General features: G+C 40.0%; 1 protein-coding gene across 1 annotated transcript in view; it reads left to right on the top strand.

The window, feature by feature from the left end:
• aplp1 (amyloid beta (A4) precursor-like protein 1) overlaps positions 1-23201 on the top strand; it is a 145712-nt gene that overhangs the window by 52635 nt on the left and 69876 nt on the right. The window contains exons 3-4 of the mRNA XM_048260191.1: positions 5163-5286; positions 19757-19869. Of these exons, the coding sequence (XP_048116148.1) occupies positions 5163-5286; positions 19757-19869 (237 nt within the window). The remainder of the gene's footprint in view (positions 1-5162; positions 5287-19756; positions 19870-23201) is intronic.

The raw sequence follows: 23201 nt of genomic DNA, 5'->3' as shown, positions 1-23201 counted from the left end.
AGCAAGATGTTTTTTGGTGCCCTACGCGCACTGCGTGTTCTTAAATAACAATGATCATCAGTAGCCTAATATTCTACCATTATTTTGTGTAAATGGGCTATGCATTGGGTTAGACACCAGGGGCCATATTCACAAAGCCTTTTATCTTACCACTAGGAGTAGGCTACTCCTTAATAGCAATAAAATATTTTAGCTAGGAGTTTCTCTTATTAAGTTATTCACAAAGCCTTTCAGACCTACTCTTAGTAAGGAAAAATGACAACTCCTGAACAGATTCTGGAGCTGAGCGCTCTAGAATCTTTGAATAAGAGTGAGTGAGTCTTCGTTGCTATGGATGACGTTATTACGGTGATCGCGCACCAGCTGCGAGAGAAAGGGCCCTGCCTCAGTCTCTCCCAAATCCCCCACTACTGTTTGGAACATATCAAATACACCCCGATCCACTCGTCGTACCCACAAATCAAGCTTGGCTTTAAATGCAGCGACTTTATCTGCCAGTTTAAAGACTCCCCTGCAGTGACAGGTTGAGGTCATTAAGCAACCCGAATATGTCACACAGGAAAGCGAGTTTTGACACCCAGCCCTCATCACTAAAATATGCAGCTAACGGTGACTTTTTTTCTGTAAGAAATCTCTGCAGCGGCTCTCGCAACTCAAACACTCTGGCCAGTGACCTGCAACCAACCAACTTGGATAGCGTACCACGGTGACCCATTCACCCTCTCTAACAACTGTGCCTCAATATCCTCTGACAAATCATCAATTCGCCTATGGACAGTGCTTGCAGAAAGCGGTACCTGAGCTATTTTTTTAGCTGCAGCCTCCCCAAGGAGTTCATTGCACATGCCTTTACCAGCAGGCAGAATTAACTCTTCCCCAATAGTAAAGGGCTTCTTAGATTTAGCAATCCGACTAGCCACTATGAGGCTTTTAGCGCAGCCACGTTCACCGATGTGGTTGCTTTACGCACTAGTTTTTTGTCCTTCTTGCTCGCGTTTCTTACGCTCAAAGAACTCAAGGGGTTTGTCTTTAAGTGTAGGATGCTTGGACTCTAGATGTCGAATTAGCTTTGATGGTTTCATTGCTTCGTTTGACAACTTATCGCCAAATACCACACATAAAGTACTTGGTGCATGCAAGTCACCGGTCTCTGCGAAACCATATTTTAAATATGACTCGTCGTATTTCGTATTGAATGACCCCTTCTGAGGTATCTGGCTCACCATCGTCAGTGGGTATTATTGCGAATGTGACATTATTGCGAATTAAATTGAGTTTATTTAGTTTGCATGCATTTTTTTTTAAACTCTTGTCGTGGGCTACGGCCCGGTTAGGAATGTACCGGGCTGCGGCCCGGTGGTTGGGGACCGTTGATCTAAGGCACGAGCGCATCTTTGAGGCCAAGCCTCACCAAGTAGCCCGTTTGTTTACAACTAACATTACATTTAATTAAACTGCTTATAGGCTATGCCGAAATACGTACAAACAGGGGAAATTCTATGTGAACGTACAAACAGGGGAAATTCTTTCTCTAGTAGCTGAGTAGCCTGATGGTAGGCAGGTGCGCTCGTAGACATACGGCCGAACATGCAAGCGCCAATGAATCGCGGCTCTCACGACAATCACTGCGTTAAACTTAAATAGGTTAACATCACTCTAAGTTCGCCTTCAAGTAAGGAAAACGATGATTTGAAGACATCTGTTTCATTGGAAGGGCAAGGGGGTAGCAACAGGGCAACACAGAGACAGGCCCTATGGCAGGGCTAATGTTATGAGAGTATTAAAATATGGGATATTCTACGGGAAAACATTAAAACGGCAAGACAGCAGGGGAAAGTTAAAATACGTGATAAACATGGAAAAAGTTGGCATACATTGTTTCGGTCCCCGTGCACAGGGATTATTTGTCATATTATTAACCACATTGAACAATTTCTAGCAGGCAAGGGAGGGTTATGCAACTTTTGACTGAAGCACTCAAAATTCCTCCGGTAGCCCCTTCAATAAATAACGAACAGTCCCTAGATTGCTGCTGGGCTATAGGCCCTATGTCTTGGTTCATGTCTGTTAACAACTCATTGCCGTCAAACACGTATCTCACGGTTGCATCCATTACAAACAAACATGCAATGTGAACGTCTGGGATTGGGGAGAGCACTAAATGCTCTACTGAATAAGCATGAAGTTAAACCTTTAAATGAAAAACACTCTTTAATAATCAAAAAAATAAACCGCTAATGAAATTGATTGTGACCATCAAAAATCGTTTATCGCCTGTAACTCTGTGATAACAGGACGTAACATGAAGGCATTTGGCTGAGCAACGGAGGTTAATATGCTCCATATTTTGTCCAAATGATGTCTGTCTATCATGGTTGCACTCGGAGAAAAACATGTTTAATGTTTAATTTGTCCTGCGTTTCTTCTACGGCTGCAAACGGGATCAACCAAATATTTCTTTATTAGGGCAGGGCAGGCATATTTCTGGCTATTAAATTATTTCTAAACCAGGTTTCCAGGCTCCATTTCTTTTTACGAGACACCCTGCTCAATTGAGACATCTGCCGGTTGTTTGGATTGTTGCAGCGTCGTTGCAGCGTCACTGGAAAATTAAAGTCGCGTGATACCGCGTGATCCCGCGCACGGACCTCGAGAGAAGCTGGCCAAGTCGAAGCACTGCCCACTGTAAGCATTGCGCCCAGGGGTGTAGTCTGTCGCATGATCCAAAAATCGCTGTCTTACACCCTCTAAAAATCATTACGTCAATGACCAAGAAAAGCCTGGTCTATTAACGAAATGTCATGAGATGTAAGCAGCCCTTAGCAAGCAGTCCCAAACAAATTCTCTGCAGGATAAATAGCCTTAGGATTTTTATTCAGTCATTTGAATATTAGGTGCTCTAAGCGATGTTGTATAGTATAAGTATAAGTATACAGTTAAGAACAAAATTATTCATACCCCTGGCAAATATTGATTCAATGTAGGGGTGTCGTGATATACTGGTTTTGTGATAATCGGCACATGTTATCGCTAATTAAGCTGCTCTGACATTTGTCCATGAACTGGCAGTGTGTGCAACATAACATGCTATTTTAACATGCAATAGCTAACATCATAAGTGGCTAACATCATAAGTTATCATAAGTTATGTCTCCTGAAAATGCAATTTCAGATAGCCTACCTGCAATTAGAATTATGTCTAGAAACAATGAAACTACAGGTATTCATAATAAATACAGTGATATAGGGCTAGTTCAATGTTATGTTCAAATTTGTCTTATCAGTCGAAAATAGCAATTTAATGTTGTTGACCTGGTTTGGGCATTTTGTTGAATGAGAGAAAGTGGGAGTTGTAGGCCTGAATGGTATGTTTTTGAATAACATTTATATATAGTCTAGGCCTACTTTAAGTGATTGTTTTCTTTTATAATGATTGCTATTGATATCGTGATAATATCGTTATTGTGATATATTTCATGATATCAGTCATGATAATCGTATTCTGAAATGTTGATATCGTGACACCCCTAATTCAATGTTGATTTTCTCTTTATCGATATGTTTGTTCTGACTGAAAATGAGACTACCACATGTCAAAAGGTTGTAAGACAATGTGGTAGAAACGGAATCAAAAAAAGAAGCATTTTCATCTTTTTTAACATTTTTATGAAAAATGTTGTGTCCAAAATTATTCATAGACTTTTTAAATAATCAATGGAAACATCTTTATTTGCATTCAAAGCTCTCAAAATGGTTCTTATAATACCTACCAAGCCTCTCCATGTCTCCACAATGATTCTACACTGCACCTTTTTAACAGCAATCTGGGTTTTGACAACATTAAATCAATTTTTGACAACATTAAATCAATATTTGCCAGGGGTATAAATAATTTTGTTCTTAACTCTATATAATCTTTTTATCCCGTGAGGGAAAGTTGGTCTCTGCATTTATCCCAATCCGTGAATTAGTGAAACACACACAGCACACAGTGTACACACAGTGAGGTGAAGCACACACTAATCCCGGCGCAGTGAGCTGCCTGCATCAACAGCGGCGCTCGGGGAGCAGTAAGGACACCTCAGCCGTGCCTACTGGTCGGGGTTCGAACCGGCAACGGCTACGGCTGCCGGCTGCTTAGAGTACCTTTAAGCTAAATCTGAGATGGTGCAGCAACCATTTTCCCAGATTTTGTCTGATCTGACACGGAATGACACACCAGCAAGGTGTTCCTGAACAGTCCAACCAGGCAACATTTATTTTATAGCCTAGCTTAGTTTATAGAACCTACCATAATTGAGTATCGATACATGGTTCACTGAATGATACTAAAGTCATGCATTTATCGTTGTTTTTTGGTTAGAAACTCTGCAACTTCCACAAATGATTTTGTAGCCTGGTGATACCAGACTCTCTGACTTCGCAGAGAACTGTAGGCAAATTAAATTGAGCAGAAGTACGTACAGTAGACGGGCGGAGCCAGGCTAGGGGTACCATGCAGTAGCCTGAAAAGTTGTAGATTCAATTCCCGTCTTCCACTGTTGTGCCCTTGAGGAAGGCACTTAACCCCAAGCATTGTAATATTATTGACATATGTAAGTTGTTTTGGATCAAATGTGTCTGCTAAATGAACAAATGTAGGTACGCAATTCTATGCAAACAATTCAACTCTCACAACTACATGGTTCTTAGTTGAGTTGATTGTAATAGTGGAGATTTTTTTGGTATTTGTAGTTTCTCTGTATATTACCTATAGTAAACACCTAATGTTTTATAATTTGTTGCCTATGGTTGAGGTGTTTCTTATGTATTTCAAATGTAGTTTCCCTGTATTTACTTTCATATATCTGCGGTAATTACCCAATAATATACTGTGATTTAGCATGCATTCACTTGGTACTTGGTACTTACTACTACTACGGTTATGGTTATTTGAATAATGGTAATTGGTAATTTGAAAGTAGAATTACTATGTTGGAATTTATAAGCAAAACCTTCATACAAGTTACTGGTTTGAGGTAATGGATGCGTACTTTCTGGTAAAATCAGTGTATTATCAACCATTTTACAATGTTTTAAAGCCATCTGTGATTCTTAAATGTAATTAAAATGCCTGTGTTCTGTAAATGTGTTTGCATGTGATTTTTGCTTTCTCTAACCAGATGTATCCCAACTTGCATATTACTAATGTGGAAGAGTCCTCTAATCCAGTCACAATTCCATTCTGGTGCCAGAAAGGCTTGGGTCACTGCCAGACTCGTTCCATCATTCCTTATCACTGTCGAGGTATGTTTAAAGCAAGATCTGTTCATTCAATATTTTTCTGAATACATTACTAACCTATCAAGGCTATGTCACAGTGGTAAGAATAGTGTCAAATAGTGACCACATTTTTACAAGTCACCTGGCATATTAGTTTAAAGCAACAGGGAGGGGTTTTGGTTAAAAGCTAACAGCCTAACCTCTCAAAAGCATGCATAAACACTAGTAATACCAGCAAAAGCACAGTTATGACTTTTTATCTCATAATTATGTTAGGGAAAGTTAGGCTGTTTTTTACTATGTGTTCCTATAGGTGTCTAGTAACACCTCCCAATTTATCCACTGCCAAATCCTCGGGGAAACACCTGGAGAGCCCATCTAGTTTGGGGTGCCCAGGGACTGGGCGAAAATCATGAAAACATTTTTTTTTTTCCCCAATATTAGCTTTTGAGATGTCTAACTAGGGGTTTGTAGGGGTGCTGAATCTATTAGTTTTGAGTAAAAATGAATCCAAGTCCAAAAAAATCTATAACAAGTGGTTTTATTGAACAATAACAAAACAAAACTTCCTTAATCGGTTTAAAATTTAAAAACCTCATCCAATTCCCCTGCCCTCCCTCACTCCTGTTATCTTCTGGCTGGGTGGATGTTCTGGCAAGAGTTACCATGACAGTTCCAACTAGCAGAAATACACTTGACTCTTTGCTTTTAACAGCAGCACCCGAGAGTGTCACAGTCCCCTGCACAGCTGCAGCTGACAAACTTCAGAAGGTAGTCCGGGATCTGTTGTAGGGACTGGTGCATAACCATGTTGTCCTTGTTTCTATCCATACTCAAGGGCATCCAGTGATGGACTTTAGCAGTAGCCAATCTCTGGTCTGGAGATATGCCCGCAGAGAGTGCTGTGCTGCAGCTCCTGTAATTGGAGGCAGTTTCTCAGGCTTGACACTAGTTATAGAATTTCACAAAACTGAGTACACCCCTCACATTTTTGTGAGGGGTATTTATTATATCTTTTCATGGGACAACACTGAAGAGATGACGCTTTGTTGCAATGTAAAGTAGTCAGTGTACAGCTTGTATAACAGTGTAAATTTACTGTCCCCTCAAAATAACATAACAACCAGCCATTAATGTCTAAACCGCTTGTGAGTACACCCCTGAAGTAAAAGTAAAAATGTCCAAATTGGGCCCAATTTTCCCCCCACGGTGTCATGTGACTCGTTAGTGTTACAAGGTTTCAGGTGTTAATAGGCAGCAGGTGTGTTAAATGTCGTGTTATCGCTCTCACACTCTCATGCTGGTCACTGGAAATTCAACATGGCACCTCATGGCAAAGAACTCTCTGAGGTTCTGAAAAAAATAATTGTTGCTCTACATAAAGATGGCTAGGCTATAAGAAGATTGCCAACACACTGAAACTGAGCTGCAGCACGGTGGCCAAGACCATACAGCGGTTTAACAGGACAGGAACAGGACAGAACAGGCCTCGCCATGGCCGACCAAAGAAGTTGAGTGCACATGCTCAGCGTCATATCCAGATGTTGTCTTTGGAAAATAGACGTATGAGTACTGCCAGCATTGCTGCAGAGGTTGAAGGAGTGGGGGTCAGCCTGTCAGTGCTCAGATCATAGGGAGGGAAAGTGAAAACCAGCGCCCCAAGTGGTTGCGTTCCTATCGAAGAGCAGCTCCAATGATAAGTCCCATAGACCTATTTTAAAAAAAATATTGTGAAGCCAAATCAGCGATGTTATCCACCAAAAATATTTTTCAGTGTCTATACAGTAATAATCTTCTAACTGTGTAAATGTCAGACCCTATTTTGCCTTATTTAAAAAAATCGAAATTGCTCCTTTTGTTTCATAAACGAACTACAAAAGAAGTCACGTGACTTTACCCTTCGACGTTACTCACGGTAGCATGGTTTGTTTATTAGCCTAGTTAGCATTTACACTTACACACTTACTGCCAGCTCTTCATGTGAGTAGAAGCACAACACCAGTTATCCAGACATAAAGGTTATCACCACGCGGTTTACATCACGTTCCGTTATTACAAAAATATGTTAAGCCAGTTAAGCAAATTGCCGTATTGATCAGTTAGAGCGCCCAAACCTGTGACGTGACATGCAGCTGTAGTTCGTTATCACCGTGTTACGACAAAAACTCAAAACAATTCAACTGATCCTAAAAATAAGGTATGACCACTTGAAGCAATAGAGGTGACCCCAGTGCCTAACATATGGAAGGCATTAAATTAAGATCCTAGTGTGCACCGAGATATATTTAAAAAATATCCCATCCACTCCGCTAAACTCTAGGAACGCAACCACTAGATGGCGATGAGATTACTTTCCTTCCCTATACACCGCACACTGCATCAAATTGGTCGGCATGGCTGTCGTCCCAGATGGAAGCCTCTTCTAAAGATGATGAACAAGAAAGCCCGCAAACAGTTTGCTGAAGACAAGCAGACTAATGGCTTCTACATACCTGACGCACCCGACCGGTAGCGCGACAATGTGACGTCAAAATGACGTAGATCTCTCTGGCGCGCCAGGGTTTTGGCCGTGTAGCACACGGTGGCGCTTCACTCATTTTTTTTCAGACGAAGCGACAAAGGCGGAAACAGGAAGATGGACTAGTTCGAGGGCAAGCGAGTTGCAGTGTTTTGTTACAGCCGTGAATTTTTAATAGTTTGCTGGATAAGTTAACAAAGTTACCAGTGAGAGTTGCAACACATGGAATTAAGAGGAAAGAATAGAAACGATTTATTTTCAAACAAAGGATATCTATTAAGGGCTGAACAAAATCTCTTTCCACTTCAGGAAATTACACAAACTCAGCCAGCTGCTAGCTAGCTAGCCAGCTAACTAAACTGTTTAAATTATTAAAATTTCCCTCGGGATGACTAAAGTACCTATCTATATATCCATCTATCTATCTATCTATCTATCTACCTGTGCACACACCTTGGAAACTACATGATAATGATGATGGTAGTTGTGAATAGTAGCAACCAAAGTACCATCACAGAGGCTAGCTACTGGTGTTTACTGCAGCTTCTTCTGCTGTGTAAGTAGTTAATGTTAGTCTTTTCACAACAGCGACACCTCTGTTCAGGAGAATATTGCATCTAGTGTTGCGACCACCACGCGCGAGTATAAATGGTTACGGCGCTTCTGTGACATCACATTGTCGCTACTGGTCGGGTGCGTCGAGTATGTGGGACATTTAAGGACATGGATAACTGGAACCATGTGGTCTGGGGAGCTACAGTTCATTAAAGGAACCATGAATGCCAACATGTACTGTGACATACACATATCACATAGTGAAGCAGAGCATTCGGAAACTGAGCCACAGGGCAGTATTCCAAAATGATAACGACCCCAAACACACTTCCAAGACGACCACTGCCTTGCTAAAGAAGCTGAGGGTAAAGGTGATGGACTGGCCAAGCATGTCTTCAGACCTAAACCCTATTGAGCATCTGTGGGGCATCCTCAAATGGAAAGTAGAGGAGTGCAAGGTCTCTAACATCCACCAGCTCCATGATGAGTGGAAGAGGATTCCAGTGGCAACCTGTGAAGCTCTGGTGAATTACATGGCCAAGAGGGTTAAGGCACTGCTGGAAAATAATGGTGGCCACACAAAATATTAACACTTTGGGCACAATTTGGACATTTTCACTTAGGGGTGTACTCACTTTTGTTGCCAGCGGTTTAGACATTAATGGCTGTGTGTTGAGTTATTTTGAGGGGACAGCAAATGTACACTGTTAAACAAGCTGTACACTCACTACTTTACATTGTAGCAAAGTGTAATTTTTTCAGTGTTGTCCCATGAAAAGATATAATAAAATATTTACAAAAATATTAACTCAGTTTGTCCTCATGAGTTTCACATTTTGTTGATCACCGTCCACCCTCTGCATTGGACTCTCTCTCTCACACACACACTCACACACACTTTGCGTGTACTGTAACACACTGGTACTATAATCACAGATAGTTTTGTCTCAACATGGTGTTTGTGAGAAAGGACATTTTGCATGTGTGTGTATGTGTGTGTGTATGTGTGTGTGTGTGTGTGTGTGTGTGAGAGAGAGAGACAGAGAGAGACAGTGTTAGTGAAGGTGTGAACTTTATTTAGTGTGTGCATATGTGTTTGTGTGGGTGTGTGGTTGTGAATGTGTTTGTGAGAGTCAATGTGCATAGGTGTGTGTGTGTGTGTGTGTATGTGTGTGGTTGTGAATGTGTTTGTAGATGTGTGTGTGGTTGTGAATGTGTTTGTGAGAGAGTCAATGTGCATAAATGTGTCTGTGTGAGAGAGAGAAAAAAGAGTGTCCAACGTGGAGGGTAGACAGTGAGCAACATGTAAAACAAAATGTAAGACTCATGAGGACAACATAACTAGTATCAAGCCTTAGAAACTACCTCCAACTACAGGAGCTGCAGAACAGCACTCTCTGCGGGCATATCTCCAGACCAGAGATTGGCTACTGCTACAAAATCTATCACTAGATGTCCTTGAGTGTGGATAGAAACAAGGAGAACATGATTATGCACCAGTCACACCAGATCCCATTGTACCAGACTACCTTTGTTTGTCAACTGCAACTGTGCAGGCGTCTGTGACACTCTCAGGTGCTGCTGTAAAAAGCAAGGAGTCAAGTGTATTTCTGCTTGTTGGAACTGTCATCTTAATTCTTGCCAGAACATCAACCAGCCAGATGATAACAGGAGTGAGGGAGTGCAGGGGAGTTGAGGGATGAGGTTTGTTAAATTTTAAACTGATTAAGGAAGTTTTGTTTTGTAATTGTTCAATAAAACCACTTGTTATGGATTTTTTACGGACTTGGAGTCATTTTTACTCAAAACTAATGGCTGGGATAGATTCAGCAACAAACCCCTAGTTAGACATCTCAAAAGCTAATATTGGTAAAAAAAAATGGGTCACTTTATAATAACTACACACAATTCATCATTTATTAAGGCTTTGTTACTTATTAGTTAATGGTTTGTTCATCATTAGTAATTTCTAATTTATCATCAGTAAAGCATTTGTTCACATAGTTATAAATAGTTTGTTCATAGTAAATAAGCCTATATCTTAAATATGTTTATACATTATTGTTAATACTTAATAAATGATGCAATAATATGTTTTTGATTAAGTAATATTTCCATTATTTAACAGTTGTTAGGGTGAGGATACATATTTTATAAACCATTTCCTAATACTATAATTAATAATTAACTCAGGAGTTACAAGTGGTTAGTTAATGATATTTTGTGAGCTCATCTAAAGTTAGGATGTTTTATGCCTTGCAACACATTTACAAATGAGTTATAAAGTTTACACTTGCATTTATTCACCCAAAGTTTGACTTACACATGTCAATGAAATTAAAGGGCAAGGCCACATTGGTGGGCCTTGGGGTTTGAACCCCAACTTTATGGGTTACTGCATGTTAACCCGGCTCCCTATCCACTACACTACCTCTGCCCAGTGGTATTACAACAGTCAATTCAAAAATATAATATAGATATGCGTGTTTACTATGAACAAACCATTTTTAACTGTGTGTAAACATGATTTACAGATGAGAATTAATGTAGGAATAATGCTTTACAAATGAAGAATACAGCATTTAATAATAGTTTACAGATGTTTAATAACAGTGTGTAGTAGAAGAAAACATAGTTGTAGGGGTTTTATCTGGGCCAAGGTAGTGTAGTGGATAAGGAGCTGGACTAGCATGCAGTAGCCTGAAAAGTTGGGGGTTCGATTCCCGGCTTTCACTGTTATGTCAATGGCCTTCAATTTAATTGACATGTGTCGTCGCTGTCTGCTAAATGAATGAATGTGAATGTAATCTTTACAACTCATTTGAAAATGTGTTGCAAGGCATAGAAAGTCCTCACTTTAGATAAGCTCACAAAATATCATTAACTAACCACTTGTTACCCCTGAGTTAATCATGAATTATAGTATTAGGAAGTGGTTTATAAAATATTTATCCTCACCTTAACTAATCATTAGTGCATGTGTATATTGCATCATTTATTAAGTATTAACAATAATTCATAAACATATTTTAGATATAGGCTTATTTACTATGAACAAACCATTTATAACTGTGTGTACAAATACTTTATGTATGAAAATTACCATAGGAACAATGCTTTACAAATGATGAACAAAGCATTTTGTAATAGTTTGCAACTGGTTTATAATAAGAAAATTATTTCATTATAAGTTGTTGTTTCATTACTTATTAAGTATAAATCATGTACTTACAAACATATTTTTTGGATAGGCTTATTTACTATGAACAAACCATTTATAATTGTGTGAACAAATGCTTTACTGATGATAAATTATGTATGAACAAGAATTTACTAATGATGAACAAACCATTAACTAATAAGTAACAAATGATGAATTGTGTGTAGTTATTATAAAGTGTTACCAACAAATGTTTTCATAATTTTTGCCCAGTCCCTGGGCACCCCAAACTAGATGGGCTCTCCAGGTGTTTCCCCGAGGATTTGGCCGTGGATAAATTGGGAGGTGTTACTAGACACCTATAGGAACACATAGTAAAAAAAGCTATTGGTAAGAAATATTTTTGCAGATTGGCGAAAAAAAAAGCCTAACTTTCCCTAACTATTATGTATCTTGCAGTTTTTTTTTTCAAGTGGCGGAAACAGACTTCCATATTGTCCAGAGATGCCACTGGTGTCTATCGAAAAAGGAGGGTTCAGGGATTATGCTAAGATAATTGTTTTTCCCATCCATTAAGTAGAACCAACGTTATCGTCATTTTAAAAACATGTCATTCTTTAACGCGACTGGAATGTTTCAAAGTCATTGTGAAAATATAATAGCGGGGGGGGGGGGGCTCACAAAACATTGTTTTATCATTATTTTTGACCATTAAACCAACCAGGAAGCAAACTAAAATGACCATGGGATGTTTGTATGGAAGTCAGGGATGGGTAGGTCCAGAACAGAGCCATCTATCTATAGACCATAATCCACCCATTGACTTGCATCATAGAAAGTATTGTCAACATGACTTTGAGGAGGGATATTTCTCTGACTATAATAGTAGTAAAAATGTAGTAAAAATTTCAACTGTATTTATTTCAGAATAAGTGTGTGTTTTCACTTTCAAAGTTTAATGTTTGTGTATATAGTTAGCCTGACTCCACCTGTCCACGTACTTCCACTCATTTACATTTCCCTACAGTACTCCGTCTGGAATAGCTCTCGTTCACTTCGTTTACTTTGGCAACTTGTCTCCGAACCAACCAGCGAACAGAGGGCGTTCCTGAGAGCGATTACGTTTAAGTTAAAGACCCTATTCAATTGAATTTTCAATTCAATTTTATTTGGAGAGTGACAGGGGCAAGGAAAACTCCCTTTTATTTGTAGTGTTCTTACACTATGTAACATTCTTGTTATTTAGTTATTTAAAAGTTTGATGGCGGGTCTCTTTCATGGGGGATAAGGGGTAATCCGTGACAGTCTCAGTATTTAATTGTTTGCCATCACTGAGCATAATACTACTGGAAAGTTATTTCCACTATTTTCATGCTTTATCATCACTACATTCTCCCTGATCTACATTCCAGACTTCTGGAAACAATGTCCAAAATGGTGCATTATGAAGAATACAAGGAGCTTCATAAAAAGTCTTCATAAAAAGTCTTCAACTTCATCAAAAGTTTTATTTCATTAAAAGAAAGAACAAATATGTATCTTTATCTGGTATAAATCCCATTAGGATCATCAAGTGCCCGCATTTGGGTCCAAATATGGGGTTCCAAGAGTCACCTCTGCCGGAGAGGGTTTTTGGACCCCCATAAAACCCCCACCAGTGGTACCATACCCTTCAAATTAATTTGGGCAAGAGCAAGGTTCCCACATATAACAAATAATCCTGTTTAGAATAAGTATGATCATTAATTGTGGTGCTAGGGCCACCCAAAAAGTGAAAAATCACACATGCCGTCAACTTTTTATAGGACTTTGGTGACCCACCTCTGACCCAAACTAAGGAATATTGATTCTGCCTCTAGAATTGTGTAGTACAGGTAGGGCTGGGCGATATATCGATATATTTTAAAATGCGATATAGAATTAGATCATATCGCATATATCGATATAGTTCAAATTTGCGCCATGATCCTTGCTCCACGCAAGCTGCTGACCGGAGCTCTCTGCACTGCTGTGAAACGGCACACTATTTTTCTCATATAAATATATTTATTTCAGAAAAAGATTGGCCTATTTTATTTTATAGGCTTTTTTTTATTTAAGATATTTTTTTATTTAAATGTGCACCTTACGGAGCTTTGATTTAAATACAGGCACTCCAGTTTTATGTTTACATTTTATTGTTATTTGAGTAGTGAGTTTTCAATAAAACTACTATTTGACTGAACATTTCATTTTACAGCTCTAATTTTGCGGAAAAAATATCGAGATATATATCGTATATCGATATTCAACTTAAATATATCAGGATATGACTTTTGATCCATATCGCCCAGCCCTAAGTACAGGCTACAATGAATTACCACACCACTATTAGAACCATACCTGTCAACACTCCCGTTTTTTCCCGGTTTCTCCCGTATTTCAAGGTCATCTCCCAGCATCCTCCCGTTTTGTTATTTCTCCCGGAAAACTCCCGTAATTTGCATGGCCATCAAACTTCATTTTAAAATCATTGATGCATTCAGGTTGCCAGATTGTGTATGAAATACACCCTACACATACACGATCACTTAGTTTCAATTTCAACCGTTTTGTCATAGGCTAAAACCTGGCAACCCAAAACCCAAATAAGGAAGCGGATGCCAACTGCGCAGCCTGAGTCTCGTCGTAAGCAAGCGGGCTAGATGAATGGCCTACTCCAGAACTAGCTGTTGTGAAATTGTTGGGAATTTAATTGATTAACACATCACATAAACTGTTACCAAAACTGAACCAAATCTGACAGCAAGCAGCTTTGGAGTTTTGGAAGTAGGCTGCAGGCAGGCAGCTGGTGGATACATAACTGGCATGCGTAAGGTAATGGTAATGGTAAAAGCAACGACCGAAATGCAGTGTTGAAACACGTGTATGAAACGTATTAAATATGCAAACACAGATCGGTATAAACACTGCCCCCCAAAAAAAAAAAAAATCTCCCGTTTTTGGAAAGCTAAATGTTGACAGGTATGATTAGAACAGACGTTATGTGTCAATTAGGGCCGTGGCACCCAAAATTCAAATGGAAGCCACGGGTAGAGATATTGACCTGAAACTTCAGATTCCTTTGTTTGGTAACATAAGGCATATTTTCACAGCTTTTCAACAAAATCTGAGAGGTACCATGTACATGATATTGGCTGTTTCCACATGGAATGACCCATGTGCTTGTTTTGTAGATTTAAAAAAAAAACATTTAACTCTATTTGGCATGGTGGATTATACTACCAACTTTTGCAAAGTGGTGTAGAGGGTAAAACCTTTGATTTAATTAAATCAATGTACTCAAATTCTAAATTCAGTATAAAAATGGGAGAAAAACAGACTGATTTCTTCACTCAAAAAAGAGGAGTGAGGCAGGGCTGTAGTCTGAGTCCAAAATCATTCAATATTTATATCAATGAGTTAGCAATGCAGTTGGAACAGTCTACAGCCCCTGGACTCGGACTCCAAGAAATGAAGGTCAAATCCCTGCTTTTTGCCGATGACTTGGTTTTTATGTTGCCCTCACAACAGCTCCCCGATCAGCTGGAGCAGTACTGCCAGTCCTGGGCCCTTGCAGTAAATCCAACAAAGACCAAAGTTATGATCTTCCAAAAAACAGCCCAGGTGTCAGGAACACAGATGCAGGTTCAGCCTAGGCAGCACCACCCTAGAGCAGAGGTTCTTAAACTGGGGGTCGCCAAAAATATTGGAGGGATCGCGAAATGATTTGCAGCCTGGATTAAAGACATTTTTCTAGGTATTTAATGCCTTTGGTGTAGACATAGCCTACCTATGAGAAAATACATTTTCTGCCTTTGCTTCCAATGCCCATCTCACAACATTTCGAAACCAAACTCCGCTGGTTACAGAGAAGGGTGTTGCAAGACTTGGCCCATGTTTTTGGGGGGGTCGCCAGAAAAAAAATGTAAGCCCTAGAGCACACAATGCAGTACACGTACTAGTAGTCTAGTAATTACTGCATCAGCTGAGAAAAATGTATACAGGCACTAAACTCACCCACATTAGCTGAACACATAACACATTACAGGAAGTTTCAGCATGGCAGTGAACGCGCACTTAAAGAAAAAGCCCGAAGGGCATTCTGTTCTATAAAAAGAAAATTTCACAAAATAAACATTCCAATTACTAGGGCTGCACGATATTAGGAAAACATGCGATATGCGATAACATTATTGAGTACTGCGATAACAATATAACTTGCGATATTTAAATGTACTGCTCAAAAAAATTAAGGGAACACTTAGGTTTTCCACAATTGTTAAAACACATTTTTTGAAACCTGCACCCTTTTCTCCATTCTCAAACTACATTCACAGAATGTCTGACAGTTCTTGCAAAATAAAACACTCGCCTCAAAAGTTTTACTTGTGCTCAGAACCAAACAGTGTCAGAGTACCGATCCATGTATGATTGAAGTGTTCCCTTAATTTCTTTGAGCAGTATATTTAATGTTTTTCTCCATTCTGCTTGCTGCTAGCATAGACTGTAGGGTGGTGGTGGTGGTGGTGGGGGGTTAAATGTATAATTACAGAAATAAATGTATAATATATATGGCCTGATGAAAGTGGACAGCTAAGAGACCTACTGACTAGGCCAGTGGTTCTCAACCTTTTTTCAGTGATGTACCCCCTGTGAAATATTTTTTCAGCCAAGTACCCCCTAACCAGCGCAAAACATTTTTAGTTGAGAAAAAAATACTTAAAACAGAGCACTGTGCCATCAGTGTCTAATTTATTAAACTTTGGAACTGATAAACACATACAAAATACAAACATTTGGAAAAAAAAGGTTTTTAAAGTATTTTTGCATGGATTCTACTTTTTGAATATATGTATATTTTAAAATCTCTTAAACTACCTTCACGTACCCCCAGGGGTATGCGTACCCCCATTTGAGAACCACTGGACTAGGCTATCGAAGTTGTGTGGAAGATCTGCTCCAAGAAAATTCTCGTAAAAGACGGATAGACAGCCAATCTGAACACTTGTGCACCAACCAGTGGAATATTCCACATTGCCAGCCTTCGATGGGCCTAGCAAAAAAGCTACTTAAGCATCCCACGTTATTAGGTTACCGGCATGCCGACTACGAAAGTGAAAGTAATTGGGCTGCAATCGCACAGTCCAGGCTAAGAAGTAGGCTAAACAACTTTTACAAATAACGAATCCAGAGATTACCTCTCTGCTGCTGTCTGGGGCTTTTGCTAAATGCAAATCATGAAATACAAGCCTTACAGTGAAAGACATATCTTCTGATATAACGATAACAAAAGAAATTGTTTATTTTAACACGGTGGAGAAGGACGCATTTGGCGCTGTGTTTGTAACACGTCATCCTTCATAAAACTAAAATATTCCCATATATACAGACGTGCTTTTCCTTTTAGTCACCAATTCCTCTTCACCCAAGTGTAGGCCAGAATGACCGCATCGGTTTGGTAAAATATGCTGACATTCAGAATGTGAATACACCAAAGACTGTATGGAATGCGCACGGCACAGAAAATGTATCGAAATGTATCGAAAATTAAGTAATCTTTGTGGTATGTCCATCGCAAGCGTTGATATTGCAATAACGATAGATTTTAGATATATCGTGCAGCCCTACCAATTACAATCTGGTGCAAAATATTTCACAGCACAATCCTACCTATTGCGCTATATGGAAGCGAGGTTTGGGGTCCACTCAGTATGCAAGACTACACAAAGAGGGACAACAAATAAACATCAAGCTCAGTCCAGCTCTGCTTCCTAAACATCAATTAGAGTCAACAAAATAATGTATCAAGCAAAAGAAGATTATAGAGCATTGGACAAACCAAATTACAAACTAAAGGTCTGCGCGGGACTGATTTCCCACCCGCTCCCGCAATATTCTGTCCCGCTCCCGCATGAATGTGTCATTTTTAGTCCAGCTCCCGCCCACATGTGTAACATGATGTCCCGCTCCCGCCCGCTAAAGCCCGCATGCAGGAGGGATAGTCTATTCAGTTTTTCTTTCTGTCTCACGAAAGGAGCACACACACATTTTTGAGTTTTGACAATGAGCAGCAGGAACAAATTGAACCCACGTAAACGACAATATAGGCTATAGGCCTGCTATCCGTCAGTTATGCTTATGTAACCTGCGCAATTCAGCCCTGCACACGCCCGGACTCGTACCCGCGAACAGCAGCACCCCGGATCGGGAGGCGAGCGCGCTAACAATTGAGCCAATAGCCCAGGCTACTGGCTCGCATGCCAGCAGCACTTTTGAGGCGTCGGGGAGTGAGGTTTACCAACGTTCCACAAGCACAGCTAAGCTAGCTGGCTGGCATCCATTATACTTAAACCCCATTTTTTATTGCTGCCTAACAGAACATCCAGCTGAACTATGAACATCCCACTAGTTATGAACAGTACTTTAATCATTTCCATATTTAATTTTACGCACATATTTAATTTGCGGGAGTGCAGTGAATCATCGGTTTGTCCCGCACCCGCGAACGCACCTCTCATCCCGCCCGCTCCCGCAAAGAGCTTTCAAAAGTTGTCCCGCGCCGCACTCTTTTGCGTCGGGACCCGCGGGTCTACCGCGGGAGTGCAGACCTCTTTTACAAACCAAAGTAAAATGAATCCCTATCTGATCCTAAAAACTTGTGCATATATATGTCACAAGGTCGGTTCGTTTGCTGCTCACAGGCCTCGAACCCGCCACCTTGACACACACACCGGCATGGGAGACGAACGCTCTAACCACTGAGCTAAAAGCCTAGGCTTCCAACTCAGTGGTTAGAAGCGTTCTTACGTTTAGGGCTTTGAGGATTTACACGGGCAACTAGCACGCTAGCTCAGTCTGCCTCCGTTACATATACACTCGCATGCCTATACACACACACACACACACACACACACTTATTCTGTGTTCACATGTTTACATTGCTGTATGTCTATTTATCTATCTATTATTTTTGTGATTCTACTGTGTTATCTCTATCACTGGCTTTGGCAATTCTGTACCCAAACAGTTATGCTAATAAAGCTTCTTTGAATTTGAAATACAATGTACAGTTATACACCTTCAAAACACTCACCCATAACATCTCACACAACGTAACCAGTCTCAGAGCCAGTACCAGTTATTAAGTTATTGACTGAAACTTCAGTTTGGACCGAGGGGTTAGGATTTGAGAGTTACCTTCAGCCAGTTCAGCCAAAAAATTGACTACCCCAATATTTAAAAATGGCATTCCATTGGTGCTCACTTCCAGTCATATTACTGTGGACACAAAAGTATAGGCAAGGCAAGGCAAGACAGTTTTATTAGCATTTCATATACAGGACAACTCACATAAAGATAAGTTAAAAGTAAGGATAGCTGGGGCACCTGCACTGTATGCTGGCGACCCGGGTTCGATTCCCGCCCCGTGGTCCTTTATGGATCCCACCCCGACTCTCTCTCCCACTCGCTTCCTGTCATTCTCTACTGTCCTGTCACATTAAAGGCATAAAAAGCCCAAAAATATACTTAAAAAAAAAAAAAAAGGTAAGGATAGCTTAAAGTCAATAAGAATGAAATACATTTCACTTGTGAGTGTACACACAGGCATTCTTGAAAATTCTGTGAAACAAAGAACTTCATCCTTCGTAGAATTTGAAGAATTGAAGAATGCTTGACATTGGAACAATGCTTCCTTCCTTGACTTTGAGAAACAGCCAACATATTACATTGCTGTTCTTCAAGTTGCTGCCATCTTCTGAGGATAAAGACTGTATAAGACAGGTTGAAAAATTTCCCTTTAATGTATTTTAACATGTGACTGTGTTTGCAGAAAACGTGTTTGTAAAGAATGTGGTGACTACTGCTTTCTCCATCTTGGGGAATTGAGAATTATATGTGCAACGCATGTGCGTCATGTCAGGGTAGTTTATAGTCCACATGATTTGTGTCAGATTTTAGCTGCAATCTACGGCTAATGTGAACACTCACTTCCAAAAGATTGCATTAGACAGACAAAAAAAAACAGTCTGCAGTCTGAACACGCCCAGAAAAGAAGTGATATGTTGGTTGTGCTATAAAAGATAAAAAGGGATACAATCAACTTCTCTTTTCTTGAAAGAACGTCAAGGGAAATCATAGTCATTGGTGTTATTGTTTAGGGGGGAAAAGTATTGCTCCTGTTTGCTCTCTCTCTGACTTAACACCTGTTACCTCCTTTCACTACCCTTTCTCCACAACAGGGGGTGAATATGTGAGTGAGGCACTACTTGTTCCTGACCGCTGCCGCTTTCTGCACCAAGAGCAGATAGACATGTGCAAGAGCTACATGCACTGGCACAATGTTGCTAAGGAGGTGAGCTGTATGCATAGTACACAGTGCTAAAGTCATAAATATTCTTTATGACTATTTAAAACATTTTCCACAGAATATTCATATTTATTCTAAATGTTTTGATTATTAGTGGGCTTGATCAATAGAGGACCTCCTGCCTTGCCCTTTTGATTTACAGCAGGTCCTCCAGAAATTCCAGCAGCACACTGCAGTTGGAAGCAATGGCTTGTAGCGAGGCTGTTTTCAAGGTCCATCTGGTTGGGCACAGAGGTCTAAAAAAGGAAGTTTTGGAACTCTTGGAACCAGGCCAGTCGCTGTGGTGTATTTCTGAAAAGCGTGACCATATATGTATAAGGTCCAAAAAGTTGCGACATGCAGGAATGTTTCTGGTGACATCATGCACAACCAAACTCCTTGCTCAATCCCTGACAGGAAAGATATCGGAGAGAAGATAGAATAGCCAGCAAAGAGATTCTGGCATCACCTATCTGCCTTTGTTTACCAACAGAGAGTCCTTAACACCTGCACTAACTGTCATAATGCTCACAGCAATGCAATGTAAATTGGACTTTTCATGTGATCAAAATCGTTCAAGTGATTCTTTAGCCCAGCTCGAAAAAAGAAGAATAAGACATGTGTTTAGCTGTAGTGCAGACATTATATTACAAAATACTTTGTTTTTTGTGAAGTCATAGGCTATCCAGGGGAATTTCCAACTAGCCTAGTCCTTCCCTTCCGTCGTCCATCTTCACTGCTGTAGTTTTTTTTTTATCTTCATTATTGTTGTTATCTGACGGGGCACTAGTGGATATCGCTGCACTTGCATCATTTGACATTTTTGCTTTTCTAACCAGTTTTCATCCGAGAGACATTCTGGGGTCCGTTTCTCAAAAGTTAGCTGCTTGGCTAAACCACCATGGTACACAGTCCTGGCGTCATGGGGGGGCTTTGGGGGGCCGGGCCCTTCCTGGAAGTCATCTGTGCCCGCCCTGGACAAGTTTGGCTGCACCAACCAACCCCACTTCCCCAATCCCATGGATTGATTTTGAACAATAATTAAATGTAGGCCTATTATAAGTTTGTCAGTATAGCAAGTAGCAAATAAAACTTGTAAAAATCTGTATTATTCCGTAGCTTATCAATCAAGAACATTAGGTAAGCCCAGCTATCACATTTATGGAGAGGAGGTTTTAGTGGCGCAGTCTACTTCACTTCTGCACCTGTCATCCAATGATAAATATGGCTTATCGGCTCGCAGGTAGGCTATGTCTCTTATCGTTAGGGTTGGGTATCGTTTGGGTTTTATCCGATACCAGTGCTAAATCGATACTTTTAAAACGGTGCCGGTGCCGAAACGGTGCCTGAACAGGTACTTTGTTTTTACAATAAAATGGTCTAAAGCATGAATTGCTTTTTTTTATTGATAAGACAAATTGAACATAAAATTGAACTGTTATATTCAATTTACTATCAATATCTCATTGCTCCTACGCATAATACATTTAAATGTTAAAACAGCTTGCCATGGATGCACACACAAGTAAGCTCTGCTTTCAAGTTTGTAGATAACCCTGTTAAATAAGTGTGTTTTCATACTATGTGTTTTATACTTTTATAGTTTTTTATAGTTTAAAGAAAAGTTTGCTCCTTTACTGGAGAGTTGACAAGCTCTTACGGTGTTTGCAGGAGTTTGCAAGTGTTCAAAAGGGTATTGAAGTTATTAGTCTACGTATTACGTTGTTACACGGCTTTACTCAACTTCTGTGTAGGCTAATAAACCAAAGTGAACTTCGTGCAACATCAGTCTTCGAGCCATCTTTCAGTAGAGGTAGCTACAGTAAGAGCTTCAACCTCACCGAGTGCTCTGATGCCGCGAAGACGAGTGAGGAAAACGGAGGGATTCCACGGTCCTGATTCACCCTACGTTCTCCACATCGTCCAGACGACAGAGCTCCATCTCCTGCACGGACCGAGACCGACACAAAAGGCGACGTTAACGGATCTGCACGGGGAGCGCTGTAATACCACGGGCAGCGAGCAGAGGGTCTCGGTGGATGGAAGATATGGCTAACGGGTTCGAGTGAACACAACACACAATGGCTAACAGGTACTGTATGAGTAGACACAAATTGCTAACCTGAACAACGACAGAAGAGACTATTTTTGGCGCTAAATCGAACAAAGGAAGAAGAGACTTTTGGCGCTCACTTAAACAAAGAGAAGAAACTGTTTTTGGCGCTCAATTCACTGAACGTATTTGCATGCATGAACATTTAAACTGACCTGTTTTGCGTTCTATGGACTCTTTCAATATAACCTAGCTATGCAACATTAAGGTGGTTGTGTTGATATTGATGTGGATGTCGTTGACCTTTCATGGTTTAACTTTTGATATTTTGACATTTTTGCAATTTCATATAATTTGACAAATTTAATAGAAGTAGTAAAGTTATTTTGATGTGCATGTTAAATAAGTTAAAATGTCACAGTTAGAATCATTGGATTTAGAGTCTAATGAGTTAGACGAGCAGATACAAAGTCTCCAAGCGGAAATCAAAGAACTTAATGTCACCTTAGAAAGTGAAACTGATGAAGAGAAAAGACAAAATTAGAAGGGAAACAAAACAAAGAGCAAGCGCTAAGTAGGCTTCAAGTGCAAAACAGTATGGCGATAAAGATAACCAAGGCACACGACACTGAACGCTCTCGTGTTCCAACTGAAAAAATGCTAGCTTATCAAAAAGAAGAAGCACAGAAAAAAGAGAAGAAATTTCTCACTGCATATCAGAATTGGAAAGCTGAGGTCCGCAATACACGTGAACAACTAAAATCTTACATTACAACAACTCAGCTAGCCATCCTCGTTGATACACTAGAAGAAGTAAAAAATAATGTGATGAAGTTATATGATGAAATAAGACAACTTGTCACACCTTCATCTGATATAAGGCGACGTGTAGATGCATGTGAGGCTGTAACCACAGACATTCACAAAATTACATATGAGAGAATAGCAGGTATTGATGACTTTGATGCTGAAAAGGAGAGAAACCGCCTCCACACGCTACTTGACTGTGATTACGCTCATTCTATCTATGGGTCCACTGTCTCCAAAGTGAGCCATGAATATAGCCAACACTCTAATGTGTCTTGCTTAGCAGGTAAACACGCAGACGCTGCAGCAGAGGTTGCAGCTAAAGAAGCGGTATATGAAGTGCTCTTAAAGGAAAGGGAGCACAAAGACAAAATACAACAGTTAGAAGAACAACATAAGAAGGCCCTTGAATCTCAAAAATTAGAACTAGAAAGATTGCAAGCAGAGAAGGACTTAAAAGCAGCTCAAGCTAAATTAA

The sequence above is a fragment of the Alosa alosa genome, chromosome 13, assembly GCF_017589495.1.
Source record: "Alosa alosa isolate M-15738 ecotype Scorff River chromosome 13, AALO_Geno_1.1, whole genome shotgun sequence".
In the NCBI taxonomy this organism is placed as follows: Eukaryota; Metazoa; Chordata; class Actinopteri; order Clupeiformes; family Clupeidae; genus Alosa; species Alosa alosa.
This window is presented reverse-complemented; position numbering and strand designations above follow the sequence as displayed.